We start from the raw sequence: 13,589 nt of genomic DNA on the forward strand, positions 1-13,589 counted from the left end.
CCCTGTCCATCAGAGCCGACAACATGAGCCGAATCCTAAATTCCCAGTTTAGGACAGTCTTTGTGTCTCCCACCGGGCCAAAAACAGAGCCAGAACCCAACAAAGCCTTCTTGTTAGGATGGCTGTTTTGTTCACTGGTTTTTAAGCTGGAGATCTGTTGCCCTTTAGAGGAGCCCAAGCCTCTGGTCACCGCACACACAGCCAGAGGTCAGCACAAGGGTTGGTGATAGGTTTCTCTTCCCAGGCAAGTGCAGGAGACAGAGATGGGCCCTCCTCCTATGTTGAAACCTAAGGACACCGGATTCCTAACGATTCCGAGCCTGCTCCGGAGAGGCAGCGGGAAGTAGAGGAACATGGAAGACCAGCTCACATCCAGGCCGCATCTCTTATTAGCTGTGGCCTTGGGTAACGTGCTTAACTGCTCTGGACCTCAACATCCTTATTTATTAAATGAGGAAATAAAAACAAAAACAGAACATAAAAACAATATCTCTCTTAAAGGGTTATTGTGAGGATTAGAGATAATATATGTAAAATGCCTAACCCAAAAGAGGTCTCCATACATGACAGGTATTATCATTAATCTTATTATTATTCCTCTGTGACAGTGCTGTGCTGGTTCTGGGGATAAAAAGATGAAAAAGACAGTTGTACACCCTCCTGCGGCAGACAGACAGAAACAACGGACTAGGATGCAAGACAGAATGAAGGCAGGGCTCCGGGAACGAAACCAGGGTAGTACTGTCTGCCTGGCAGGCCTATGTCTGGCCTCGTGGAAGAGTAAGGGACAAAAGTGTAAGGGACAAAAGAGGGCCAGGGCGTCAACAGAGAGGAGGGGTCCACTGTACCCCAGGCAGAAGAGATCGCTGAATGGAATGAGAGCTATGAAAACCCACTTGGCACCCTGGAACTCTGGAGTTCATTATTCCACAGAGGCTGGTGGTTTACTTTGCTCTCTTGGCCAAAGGTGGGCTCCTGGGAGGAAGCACTGCCTGATAGGAATCCTTATACGACACTAGGAGACCTTTTCTCATGTCACAGGACCCCTCTGGCCAGATGCCTCCTTGCCCCTGTGTCTCCCTACTCACAACAGTGTCCTCAGCGCACTTTCAGCCGGCCAAGGCAGTGACAACTCAGTATTCCAATTTGCATGGACAAGGGAGCTGATGCAGGCTTGTCTTCCTGAGCAGCAGCAGACACATCTGGCCCGCATCTGAGCAGTGTCCCAAACTCCCCGCTGGGGCCGAGACAGCCAGTCAGGATGCTGGGGAAGAGCATGCTGGGAAACTCCCACAAGGGGCCCGCATTGATATAATCAGGTCTGGTGGAAATTAAAAGCTATTAGGAACAGGGCCGGATTTATCTTTATATCCAATAACATGTATTGTAATGGTGATCATGCAGATGGGAAATTAAACCACATCTCAGCTTCACTGGAGGCCTTAATTTTAATTTATGTTTGTGCACAGCCCTTGGCCCTCTTACCCCCACCCTGCCAGCCTTAGAGAGCCAGTTCACACCAGGACCAAATCCCTGGAGAGAAGCAAGGGTGGGAATCTGCCAGATACAAAGTGAGAGGCTCTGTGCTTCATACACACGTCTTTAAACAGCGGGATGGAAAGATGACCTGCTTGAGGGAGTGGAGGCGGGTATAGGAGGTGGCTAAAGGGTAGCACTTTGAGATATTTCTCCAGCCTGTCACTGCCCTGGGCAAAGCACAGCCAAAAAGCTGGTGAGAGTTTCCTTCGCCAGCTTCAGGATAGCCAGAGAGAGCCAGGAAGGCTAACCTGTGAGTAAACATTCAATTCATGGAGCTTGTTTTGGTCCCAAGCCTTCAATTCTTCCCAGACTCCCTCAGAAAGAGGCGTGGGACAGCCAGCTCCCACCGACAGGGGCTGCAACCACATGAGGGCCCCCTCCTCCCAGGGTACCTGCATCCCCAAGGGGATGCCTCCTGGGGCTCTGATGGGCCCACACCAGTCTCCCTGCTCTTCCTTCTGTGTTCCAGCTCTTCCCGGACTTGCGGTTTGTGGAGAAGCTGAGCCCAGCCCTGCAGATCCAGAAATCAAAGTCAACACAGTTCCTCTGGCTCCGGAAGCTGATCCTGAAGCATCAGAGGGAAGTATCCCTGGCTCCTCCATCCTCCATTAACCTTCAGGGCAACTTGCCATGTAATCTTCCCCTACCATGAGAAGTGCCATCCAGCCTCCCCACCTCAAAATGCACACACACACACACACACACACACAGCACACATACTGGGCACAGTGTGAATATGGTTAGTGGAAAAAAATCCTATTTTTATAAAAAATCAAACTACTTGCCTTTGTCAAAATTAAAGCACGTGGCATGCGGGCCGGAGTTCTGGTCCCCTCACCTACACAGCCTGGACAAGACAAAACTCCACTCTCTCTGGTTCTCATGGAGTCCTCCATGATCATGCTAGTTGGATTTCTGTGCTTGGGGAAGACTGGCCCTGGATCTAACATATAGCTGTCGAATGATCTAGAATGATTATGGATAGGGGTGGAGGGCTGGGCAGGAGAAGAAAATTCTCCAAGGCCAAACTAAAGAAAGGGGTTCTGCAAAACAAAAGCTTAACACAGCCCCGCAGATTAGCATCAAGGCCACTTCCCTGATAATTATGCCCTTTGGGGCCACCAGCCCGGTCTTGACATCAAAGACAGCCCTGAAGCACCAACTACAAGGGCCGCCTGGGGGAAGCTCCCTGCCTCCAGCTCCTAAGCACAGGAACCAGTTAACCTTCCTTCTCTCCTATCTGATCTGGTCTTCTCCCCACCCCACGCCCAGCCTGCTGTCCTTATTCCATGTCTTTGTCCATGCCATTCCCCAGATTCCTCTAGAATTCTTCCGGCCACCCATTCATCTACTCACTGATCATTTAGGGAGCTTTTATTTACCCCGAGTGCAGAAGTGGGGATGTGTGGATGAGAACGATCCAGTGCTGGCCCATGGGAACTGCAGTCGCGTGGGGAACACAGACACCACTCCATACCAGAAACACACACCACCGCAGCAAACAGCCAGCGCCAATGCTCTCGTCCACCTAATAATCACTATAACCTGTGCTCAGCAAGTGTCCGGCAGTGTTCTAGACATTATTCATATATTGATTCATTTAATTCTTACTCGAACCCTATGAGTCCATTTTACAGGTGGGGAAACGGAGGGAGTAAATGACTCGCCCAGCTAGTAAGCAATGGAGTATTAAATGCGGGTAGTCTGGTCCTAGATTCTAGGCTCTTAATCACCACACTGCACTTGATTCCATGGAGTCGTCCCTACATCAATTTGTCCCCCTTCCTAAAGCCAAAGCCCTCACTGCCTATAGCACACATTTAAAGCCTCCACTGTAGCTAGAGTAACACTTTATTGGATACATTTATATGGTGGGGGAAGCATGTCTGTGTGGGGTTAAACACACAGGTTGAAAAAACAGACTCTGGTTCCAGCCCCACCCTCTGCTCAGTGTGATTCAGAAGGTATTTTGCTTCTCTGAGCCTCAGTGTCCTCTTCTGTAAAGTGGAGAGGGGAAAACACATTTGTGGACTTTTTGTGATGATAAAAAGAGATCCTGTATGGAAGTTTCTGAGCCCTGTACCTGGGATATAGTAAGCACCCCCAAAATTGTAATGCAAAAATTATCATTATTTAATGGATATAATGCTTAGTCCATAAACTTAAGTGTATAAGGAACACCACATTTCTTTATGTTCTTTAAATCACCTTAAATCTGACTCTACTAGATAGGCAGGAGATTGTTCCCAACATTATTGGGGCTTCTCCCAGTGTATGCCAAGGTCCGGGGTACCTCTGGTCCTCACCAGCCCATGGTCCCTGCCTGAATGATTGCTTTGGCTCTTGGGCTGTGCACCTTGTGACTCATTTGAACACAAGAACCCTGGCCTCAGTCCCGGACCCAGGAGGGCCCCACACAGCCACCCCTGCGGGGTCCAACCGCTTCTTCTGACTGCGTCCAGGGAGCAGCCTTCCGCACTGTCCCCAACCCTGGCATCCTTTCATCTCCTCTTTGTTCCTTGCCCTCAGAGGCTCTCCTCCCCAGACAAAACACTCTTCCTAACCTTTGCTGTTAGCCTATGGTTTTACAAAAGACAGGAGGAGCAGCTGTTTTCCAGGAGCTTCGAATTCCCATCCTGCTACAAGCTCTGAAGTCTGGAGATATAATGGCCTGGCCATCTGCTTGGAACTGAGAGAAGGAAAAAGTACTGAGCGAAAAAGGCAAATTAATGTCTCAAAGAAAGTCTCCTGCTGCATTAGCTGTCAACACGCCAGAGCATGGTTCTTGTCCTAGGTACACATCAGAACCACCTAGCGAGCATTGAAAAGGCTGATGCCCAGGCTCTACTCCTGGCAGAGTCTGATTCAGTTGATTTGAGGCTAAGCATTGGTGTTTTTTTTTTTTTTTCGAGATGGAGTCTCGCTCTGTCCCCCAGGCTGAAGTGCTGTGGTGCAATCTCGGCTCACTGCAAGCTCCACCTCCTGGGTTCACGCCATTCTCCTGCCTCAGCCTCCCGAGTAGCTGGGACTACAGGCGCCTATCACCATGCCCAGCTAATTTTTTGTATTTTTAGTAGAGAGGGGGTTTCACTGTGTTAGCCAGGATGGTCTCGATCTTTTGACCTCATGATCCACCCACCTCACCCTCCCAAAGTGCTGGGATTATAGGCATGAGCCACCACGCCCGGCCAGCACTGGTGTTTCTAAAGGAGTTCCTCGGGGATTTAAATGGGTGGCAGGCTTAAGAACCCCCGCTTTAAAGGTTCCATGAATAGAAGTCTTATCTTCCCCAACTAAACCATCAACCCTGAGGAACAAGAATCATTTCATACAATCAGTTATGGGACCTTAATGCTCAAAGGGCACTCAGATCACCTGGTCAAGCTGCTCCAATTTACAGCAAGGGAAACAAAGGTCCTTGGGAGAGAAAGGAAGAAAACGCAGCAGAACCCCTGCAATGTGCAGAGAGGAGAAACTGGTGATGGAAAAATCTCACAGTTTTGTAAATGGAGGCCTAGAGGTATTTTAAGGACCTGAGGTCCTCTCTTGGGGCTTCCATACCTGTTTTCCTGTGGGAGACACAACCCCACAGAGGTAAAAGGAGCCTATAACGAGGGACTCGTAATCACAGCAGCTGTACTGAGATGAACCCACAACATGGTATGAACCCCATCTCCCAACATCAGCCTCAAAGCGAGGCCAGCTAGAATTCCGATGGAGTCTTTAGCCAACTCATGCAAGAAGGAAAGAAGGAAAGTCCCCATACACAAGCTTCCTGAAGTCAGGTCCTCCAAGGAGGCAGTGCTCACTGTTTTAGTCACACAACGCAGGAACACAGACCACAAACCCTCTTCTCATCCCTCGTCCCCTTGCCACCTTTCGCAGGTAAGGTGCTTCCAGCCTTGCCTCAGGACTGGGTCAAGCAAAACCCGAGCATTCAGAAAGGATGGGGCTTCCACTGCACTGGGTGTCTGATGGCACCCTCACACACCCAGTCAAGACCAGCGTGTGGGTCTTCAACACCCCACACAGAGACATGCCAGACCAAGACCAAAGATACTTTTTTTTTTTTTGCCAAAGCATCACCAGAACAATAACAAATCACTCCCCAGGGCCAATCTCAAGATCTTGTTGACCTCAACAACCAGCTCAGGCATCTCTACTTTACCCAGTCCCCACAAAGCGAGCACCCGTCTGCCGCAGCCCCAGGACGCTTCTTACCTGGGATGATGGAGACTGTGTCTTTCTCCCAAGACACAACGCTAACGTATTCCTGCACTGAAGAGGGGATGAGGCACTTGAAGACGGCCACGTTGCCACGCATTGACCTTTGATCCTCCACCCGGACGGTGTAGGGTTCCCTGAAAACTGCAGAGAGATTGGCAGTAGGGAAGAGAAGAGTGTCACAAGGATGTGGTGAGGGTCCCCAGAAAGGAACAGAGTCAGCTCAACTCCCTCTGCTCCTTCAGCCTCACCTTCCTCACTTCTTCCTTCCCCTCTCCCTCTTAGCCAGCCCAGAAGCCCCTGCCATGATCTTGTTCTTGTCTGGGCAACTCCTTCTCCAGCAACCTCCTCCCCATCCTACTGGGCAGCCTTTTCTCCCTCAAAAATATCTGGCCTCCCTCTGCAAGACCATCCATCCAAATTCCAACCTTTCCCATTTGGGTATTAGCAAATCATATTAGATTTTAAGAGCCTTGAGGGCAGCACCTAAGCCCTGCAATGTTATATTCACCAAAGGGATGTGCAGGTAATATGGAAATATGCTAGAATTCCCCTAAGAAAACCAAACCAGATTTCCTGAATTATTGTTAGACCCAGGGTGGCAATTATTTTGGGCACAGTGACCATAATGCACCCAAACAAAACCTGTGACACAGGCTCTAACAACTGAGTTTTGGGCTCCTTCAACGTGAAAAGCAGGCTCGGAAATGTAGTTCAGATCCTGAACTTACAAGGACAAAGGGAGAGAATGTTTGGGATTGTGATTGGCTCTGAGCATACAGAACTCGAGACATGGACACAGTCTCCAAGATTCTTCAAAACAGAGCATCCTTGCCACTTTCTCCCTGCTTCTGACCCTGGCTGCAGCCTCTAGAGCACCCCTCCCTGACCCCCAGCTTTGCCCCTGCTTTCAGAACCATCCCTTCCCCCACAGTGCCCACCTCCTGCCTCAGCTGGCTTCTGGGGCACTGCCACCTGCAGCCACTGTATGTGTCTGGCCCCTACAGGCAGGCAGACCCAGCCCTAGGAATGGGACCCAGGCTTCTGCCTCTGCCTTGTCCTCCGTTTGGCCTCTCCCAGGCCTCGCTTGATCCTTCCACGCCCTTCTCTGCCAAGTAAAGCTGGAACATCCAGAGCCCTGCTGCCTCCCGACCTTGTCCCTCAGCAGGCACCTGGGCAGCGTGCCCTCCTCCTCTCCCTGCGATGGTTGCCAAGGTGACACTTAGGGCCCTGGCAGCCCATCCCCACTCCCTGACTATGCACCTGCAGCCCCTCTGGCATCATCAAGAGTCTCTTAATTGATTGTGTTTCCAGTCAGCCTGGCTCTCCCTGGCCCTCCCTCGGCCTTTATTCTTTCCCCTTCTCCAAGTTGTGGCTATGATGAGGAGGAGATGTAGTTGAGGTGGAAGAAAGAGAAGAGAGGAGAGGCACTGGTGGCTCTGTGGCTCTGTGGTCCAGCCCTTCCATGGGTTTGGGCAGGGCCCTGACTCCAGCTATGGGAGAGCACAGAGGAGAACAAGGGGAATGGACCTTGGAGGGAGGCAGGGTGGCGGAGTAGAAAGGGCGGGCTGGAGTGCACGCCACCCGTGACGTCCCAGGGAGTCAGCAGAGGTTTATGGTTAATGGCATCTAACAAGTGGGCCCTGCCTCCTCCTCTGGCCAGCTGTGTGATCCTGGACAAGGGTTGGTTAACCTTCTGGAGCCTCAGTTTCTTCATTTGTAAAAGGAAATCACCATAAGAGCAGCATATGAAAGGCCCAGCACAAGGAAAGCACTTTGATAATGTCACTTTTCATGATAGCTGCATGTCTGATTAACTGGCTGTGTGCCCTTGGACAAGTGACTTAACTTCTCTTTGTCTTAATCTCTTCATTTGTAAAAACACATTTATACACTTACTATGAAAACTGCATCCTAACCCAATGAGGGGGAGGTGACAGGAAACACGGTCCCTTCCCCTTAACTCAATCCTCCACGCTGTGGAGGCCAGAGCTGGGCTCCAAATCCAGGCCTCAGGGCTCCTAGTCCAGCACTTGGTGTTGCATTGGGGTTGAGCAGTGCAAAGGACTTGCTCTTAAAAAGAGTCCATGGGGAGTCCGGGGAGAAACCCTGAGCAACTCTGTGTTCTAAGAGCTCATGGTCTAGCCCCAAACCAACCGATGGAATGAGGCAGAGCTCTCACCCCACCCCTACACACTCCCGTTCCCAGCTAGTTTAAACCTTGCTTTTATGAGAGGTGTCCCTAAGGCAAAAGGACCCCAAAAAGTCAGAGAGGGTCTGTCACCACATGCTGGTTGGGAGGCCTTTCCCAGAACCACTCTTCTTGGTTGGTCCAACACAGTCCCTGGAAAAGATGGCGTGACCTAGGCCTGGCACCATTGCAGTGGGCTGGGTCTCTAAGTTGAAAACCATTCCCAAAACTTCAGTGCTTTATAATGATCCGAGACCCACCTTGCCACTGATTATGACACGCCAGTGTACCCTGATGTCCTAGTGAAGAATGGCTGATCTAAGCTGTCCCCTTGGCCTCCTGCCCTAATCCAAATAAATGAGACTTTTTTTCTTAAAGTAGACCACCTGAGAAACGCTACTTCCTCACCTCCATCTACTCTTCCAAAGACCAAAATCCTTCACTGCTAAAAGTATTCCATTGTGAATTTCACCAAAATGCCTTTTCTCATGAGATGTGTTATCCTCAGACGTCCCCTCAGCAGTAGAACGGACAAAGAAAGTGTGTTCTAGCTGCATGATAGCACACTAGATGACAGTGACAACAACCAACCTCCTACCACACACAAGGGTAAATCCCATAAGCAGAATGGTGAGCAAAAGGTCTAGACGATACATACCATTGGACTCCATTTGTATAAAGTTCATAAATAAGCAAAATATCTATATTGTTAGAAATCAGAATAGTGGTGGCTCTTAGAGGGATAGTGTGGGAAAAGAAGCTTGAGGAAGGCTTCTAAGGTGCTGATGTTGTATTTCTTGATCTGAGTGTTAGTTGAACTTTGTAAAATTTCATCAAGCTACATACTTATAATGTGTGCACTTTTCTTTAATTATTATTTTTTAATAAAAGGCTTCAAGAAAACCTCACTGGATTTTCTATAAGTCAAGGGCTGAAGTGAGCACCTCATTTAAATGAGCACCATCTCATTTAACCGTCACACGTGGTGATACAGAGGTAGGCAGTTGCATCCACTTTGCAGATGAGAAAACTGAAGCTTAGGAAGATGTCTCCTCGCCACTGCACTCCAGTCTGGGCGACAGAGTGAGGCTCTGTTTCAAAGAGAGAGAGAGAGAGAGAGAAAGAGGAAAGAAGAAAGAGAAAAAGAGAAAGAAAGAGAAAGAGAGAAAGAGTCTCTTATGCCTATGGACACACAGCCAGTGGTAAACTAAGATGCAAAAGTGAACAACAAAACTGTTCTTGGGTGAATGACTTCTTGCAAGCGCCCCCGCCCCGAGCATGTTACACACATACCCTCAGAATGACGGCACAGCCTTCTCCGGTGCCGCTGGGGCAGCAGGCGTCTTGTCCCTTACCTGCTTTGACGCGGATGTTGGGGCTCCGGATCTTGCCGGCAGCGTTCTCCGCGGTGCAGAAGTAGTCATTGTCGTGGATAAAGCTATTGAAGGCGGAGGGGGAGAAGGGGTAGAGCTGCAGCGTCCCGTTGGCGTGCACGTGCCGGATGTGCGGCACGTCGTAGATGTCGTCCCCCGTGGCCAGGTACCATCGAAGGGCCGCGCTGGGGGAGCCCGCGGCCGGGCAGGGCACCACCACCCCCACGGAGCTGGAAAAGGTCACCTGCTGCAAGGAGTCATTTACAAAGTAGAGGCTGGTGCCGACATCTTCAGGGCGGGCTGCAGGAGAGGCAAGGGGAGACTTGGTTAGCATGGGCTCTAACAATACCCACACAAGCCACGGAGGCTTGCGACAGGCTGCACTCATTCACCTGACCTTCAAGCATCAGTCACTCAGTAAGCGCCTATTGGGCACTGACTATATAGCAGTCACTGGCAAAGGTGAATCAGAGACAGTTCCTGATCTATAGAAAACCCCAGCCTTCAGGTGCGGCGGCTCATGCCTGTAATTCTAGCACTTTGGGAGGCCGAGGTGGGCGGATCACCTGAGGTTAGGAGTTCAAGACTAGCCTGGCCAACATGATGAGACTCCGTTTCTACTACAAATACAAAAATTAGCCGTGCGCGCGTGCTTGTAGTTCCAGCTACTCGAGAGCATGAGGCAGGATAATCGCTTGAACCCGGGAGTCGGGGGTTGCAGTGAGCAGAGATCGTGCCACTGCACTCCAGCCTGGGCAACAGAGCAAGACTCTGTCTCAAAAAAAAAAGATAGAAAAAGAAAAAAAAAGAAAAGAGAAAAAGAAAAAGAAACCCAGGATTTTTGGAATTTGTTCAGAATCACACAGCTAGGTTACAGAACTAAAATGTGACCCCATTGCTCCTAAAGAGAGTTATAGTGCTCTTTCTACCGTCCCACAGATGAAAGTTGCAAAAGGTCTCAAGACCATGCTCTGAGATGAATGGCTACAGGAGCCGGGATGCTCGCCTGGAATGGAAGATGGAAGAGTGCAGGAGACCCTGATAGCCAATTTGAGAAATGTGTTGCCACAGAGGACTGAATGAGGGCCAGCAGAAGAGTGGGTGGATAAGATCTAGACTAAGGCCAAAAGACCCAGCTTCTAAACTCAGCCCTGATACCATGTGACTGTGCAATTCCCTTCCTCACTCAGATCATCTGCTCCTTCACTTGGAAAGTGGAGGGAGAGGATGGGTGAGACTGCAAAGACCCCCTTCCATCTCTGACATGGTGCCATTCCAACCCTCAACCACATGGGAGAATGTTCTTATGATTACAGCTGGCAGTGGCAGATCCACCTGACTGGGAGGACTAGCCATCTGTTCCTCTTATCCCAGCATCAGGCCTAGATATTTCCTGCTCTTATCCCAGTAGCCCTGAATGTTGGAATCAAGGGGTGCCCCCCTTCCTCTTGAGGAGCCTGCCCCTTTAAGAAATCCACTGCCTAGCAAGTGGACACCAACCTAGAGGAAGAGAGGGCAGGGTCCCAGGTCTCTAGCTGGAAACCACTCCCTCTCCACCAGGAAGATCAACGAGCAAACAAACCACTCCGCTGCTTGTTTAAAGAACGTTGCAGGGGACCCAACTTGACCTCAATTTCCACAACTTTATAGGATGGGGGAGGGCCCACATCCGGCCATATTAATATTCTTGGCTTAACTCTGAGCCGAGCCTCCGGGGAGAATATACCAGGCAGCTCGTTGAGGAAGGCCATTAAGCCTCATTGGTCAGAGCAATTCACATCGTCTCATAAAAAGCTGTGATGAAGCCATTAGCAGACGTGCTGGAAAACACATTCGTGGGCTTCTTGCTGCGGTGTCAGGAGCATCCTCTTAGCAGCAAATGCATTTGCTGTCCCCACCAGGCACTGCACTCATAGCAGCTGAAAGACACTTTCTTGGAGAAGGGAGCCACATGGCCTTGCCATTCTCCTCCTCATGCTGCCTACTCTTGTGACAGTCACAAAATTGGTGGCCAAACAAGTCTGCTCTGCACAGGACCCTTAGAAGCTCTGGAAGCATGACTGACTTGCTGTGGCTAGAGTGTTCCCCAAGAGCATGAAATCATGCCATTTCACCAGGCAGCAAACTGAGGCTCAGGAGGTTTCTCTTAGAATACACACTTAGCAGGTCCCACTTCCAAGATTCTTCTCACTTTCTGAAAGCCTTCCTTACTGACATCCATTCAGCAAATATTTGTTAAGCATCTTCTATGTGCCAGGCACTGTTGCTAGGGACTTTACTTATATGACTTCTTTTAATTATCCCAACAACACTAAAACATAGGTACTATTAGTATCCCAGTGTACAGATGAGGAAACTAAGGCACTGAGAGATCAAAGCAACTTACTGAAGACCACAGAACCAGTAAGTGAGGGCACTGGGACACAGACTTGGGCAATTTGACCCTACAGTCACTCTCTTAACCATTCTGTGATGTATGACCACAGTATAACCACTGCAATAATAAAGAGGGGATTTTCACCTCCCTCAGACACAACTTGGCCACCAACTTCCATTTTCAGCTGGCCAAGAACACACAGGTGCACACACACATACATGCACATACACGACATGCACACTCCTTCCTGGGAGCGATTTCTGTTGGATTCTGGGCATTTCAGACAATACCTTGCTTTTGGGAACAGGGACATTGCTCGGGGGTCCTGGGTGCCTCCTGAGAAACCTAGTTAATCAGGCACTCTCACCCTGGCAGCTTCATGGATTTGGGAGCCAAAAATCCATCACATTACAGAAAGACTCTATGGTGCCTGTAAATGGACTTAGGAAGCCGAGAGAATCCCTGACAAGGAGGAATTCAGGAATTGATTCATGTGAGAAGGTAAGTAAATTCTTAAGGCTAAGTATGATGTAGCCCTCTGTAATGACAATACCTCCAGCAATAATAATAGCCACCACTGACTTCATTGTTAACTACAGGCCAGGTTCTGTGCCAGGTCCATTCTAGATACTGTATTTATATTATACAGATATTATATTTAATCTTCATAATTCCCTAGGGGATGTTATTGTTATTATTTCCATTTTACCGATAAGGAAATTAGGACTCTGAGAAGTTCACTAACTTCCCCAAAGTGCTACAATGTGCAAATCCCAGAGCTGAGGCTAGAACCCAGTTTTGCCTTGCCTCAGAGCTGGGGAATGTACCTCCTGCTCTACTGCAGAAACTCCATGGAAGACAAATCAAACCACAGAATATGGTTTTTCAGGCTGGGTACTTTCCCCAACCCTTCCTCCACCCCAACCGTATTCCAAACACACATCCCACTCTCCTTCTCTAGTGGCTGGAAATCCATTCCACTCTCCCTGCCTCCTGAGACGGCCACTTCCCAGGCCCCTTCTGCTCCCTCCAGGAGCATCAACCACAATGACAGCAGCCTTCCTGCACTCCTGGGCCTCGGATCTTGCCGAAGCCAAGGACACAAGGTTCCCAGCAACTACAAATGGGTAGATTTAATTGATGAATTGACTGGGATTGTCCAGCCACCTGTCAGGACTGATGAAAAGGCAGATTTATAGCAAAAGGCAAGGAGCCTCATATATCTCCCACCCTGGGATGTGAGCTTCTGTCTTCTGACTCTGGGGGAGCAAGGGAGGATTAGACACACCATTCATTTCTGCGTACGGCTCTGACAGTGCATTGCCATTATGAAACATCACCCTCAGGTGTAAAACAATAGCATTTTGCACTTACATTGGGTTCATATTTTACCATCACAAGGCACCTGTCAGCTCAGAATGCAGAAACCCTTAAATAAGCATTAATTTAACCTCGCCCTACCTGCCAAGAGAAGGGAGTGAGCAAACACATAAAGAGGAAACTGAGGCACAGACCAGCAAATACCTCAAATCTCTGCTATGTGCCACATTGAAGGCTGGGCATATGGGCAGTGGGTAAGTGGCCACAGAAGCAATGGGTGTGTTCAGAACTCCAGGGAAAGAAGTGGGAGTAGTAGGAGCCTGACGTCCTCACTCTGGCCTCATGGAGTTTGGTGTGGCCTCTACAGCAGGGGCTTCCCCACCTTCTCAGACTCATTTGAATCTTCAGAGCAGTGACAAAGCCCCAGCAAGCTCCCAGAGGGGCCCCAGACCCCTGCCTTGAAGTCTGACAGAACTACCTCCCCTCTGGGGGTTCACCCCTCACCTGCTGTGTGACCTCAGGCAAGCCACTTAGCCCTCCTGAGCCTCCTTTACAAAAGGGCAGG

General features: G+C 49.7%; 1 protein-coding gene across 1 annotated transcript in view; it reads right to left on the bottom strand.

The window, feature by feature from the left end:
- DSCAML1 (DS cell adhesion molecule like 1) overlaps window positions 1-13,589 on the bottom strand; it is a 367,266-nt gene that overhangs the window by 340,582 nt on the left and 13,095 nt on the right. Inside the window, exons 2-3 of the mRNA XM_025355527.1 lie at window positions 9,310-9,627; window positions 5,761-5,907 (exon numbers count right to left, since the gene is read on the bottom strand). Coding sequence (XP_025211312.1) covers window positions 5,761-5,907; window positions 9,310-9,627 — 465 coding nt within the window. The remainder of the gene's footprint in view (window positions 1-5,760; window positions 5,908-9,309; window positions 9,628-13,589) is intronic.

Source organism: Theropithecus gelada, chromosome 14 (genome assembly GCF_003255815.1).
Source record: "Theropithecus gelada isolate Dixy chromosome 14, Tgel_1.0, whole genome shotgun sequence".
NCBI lineage: Eukaryota > Metazoa > Chordata > Mammalia > Primates > Cercopithecidae > Theropithecus > Theropithecus gelada.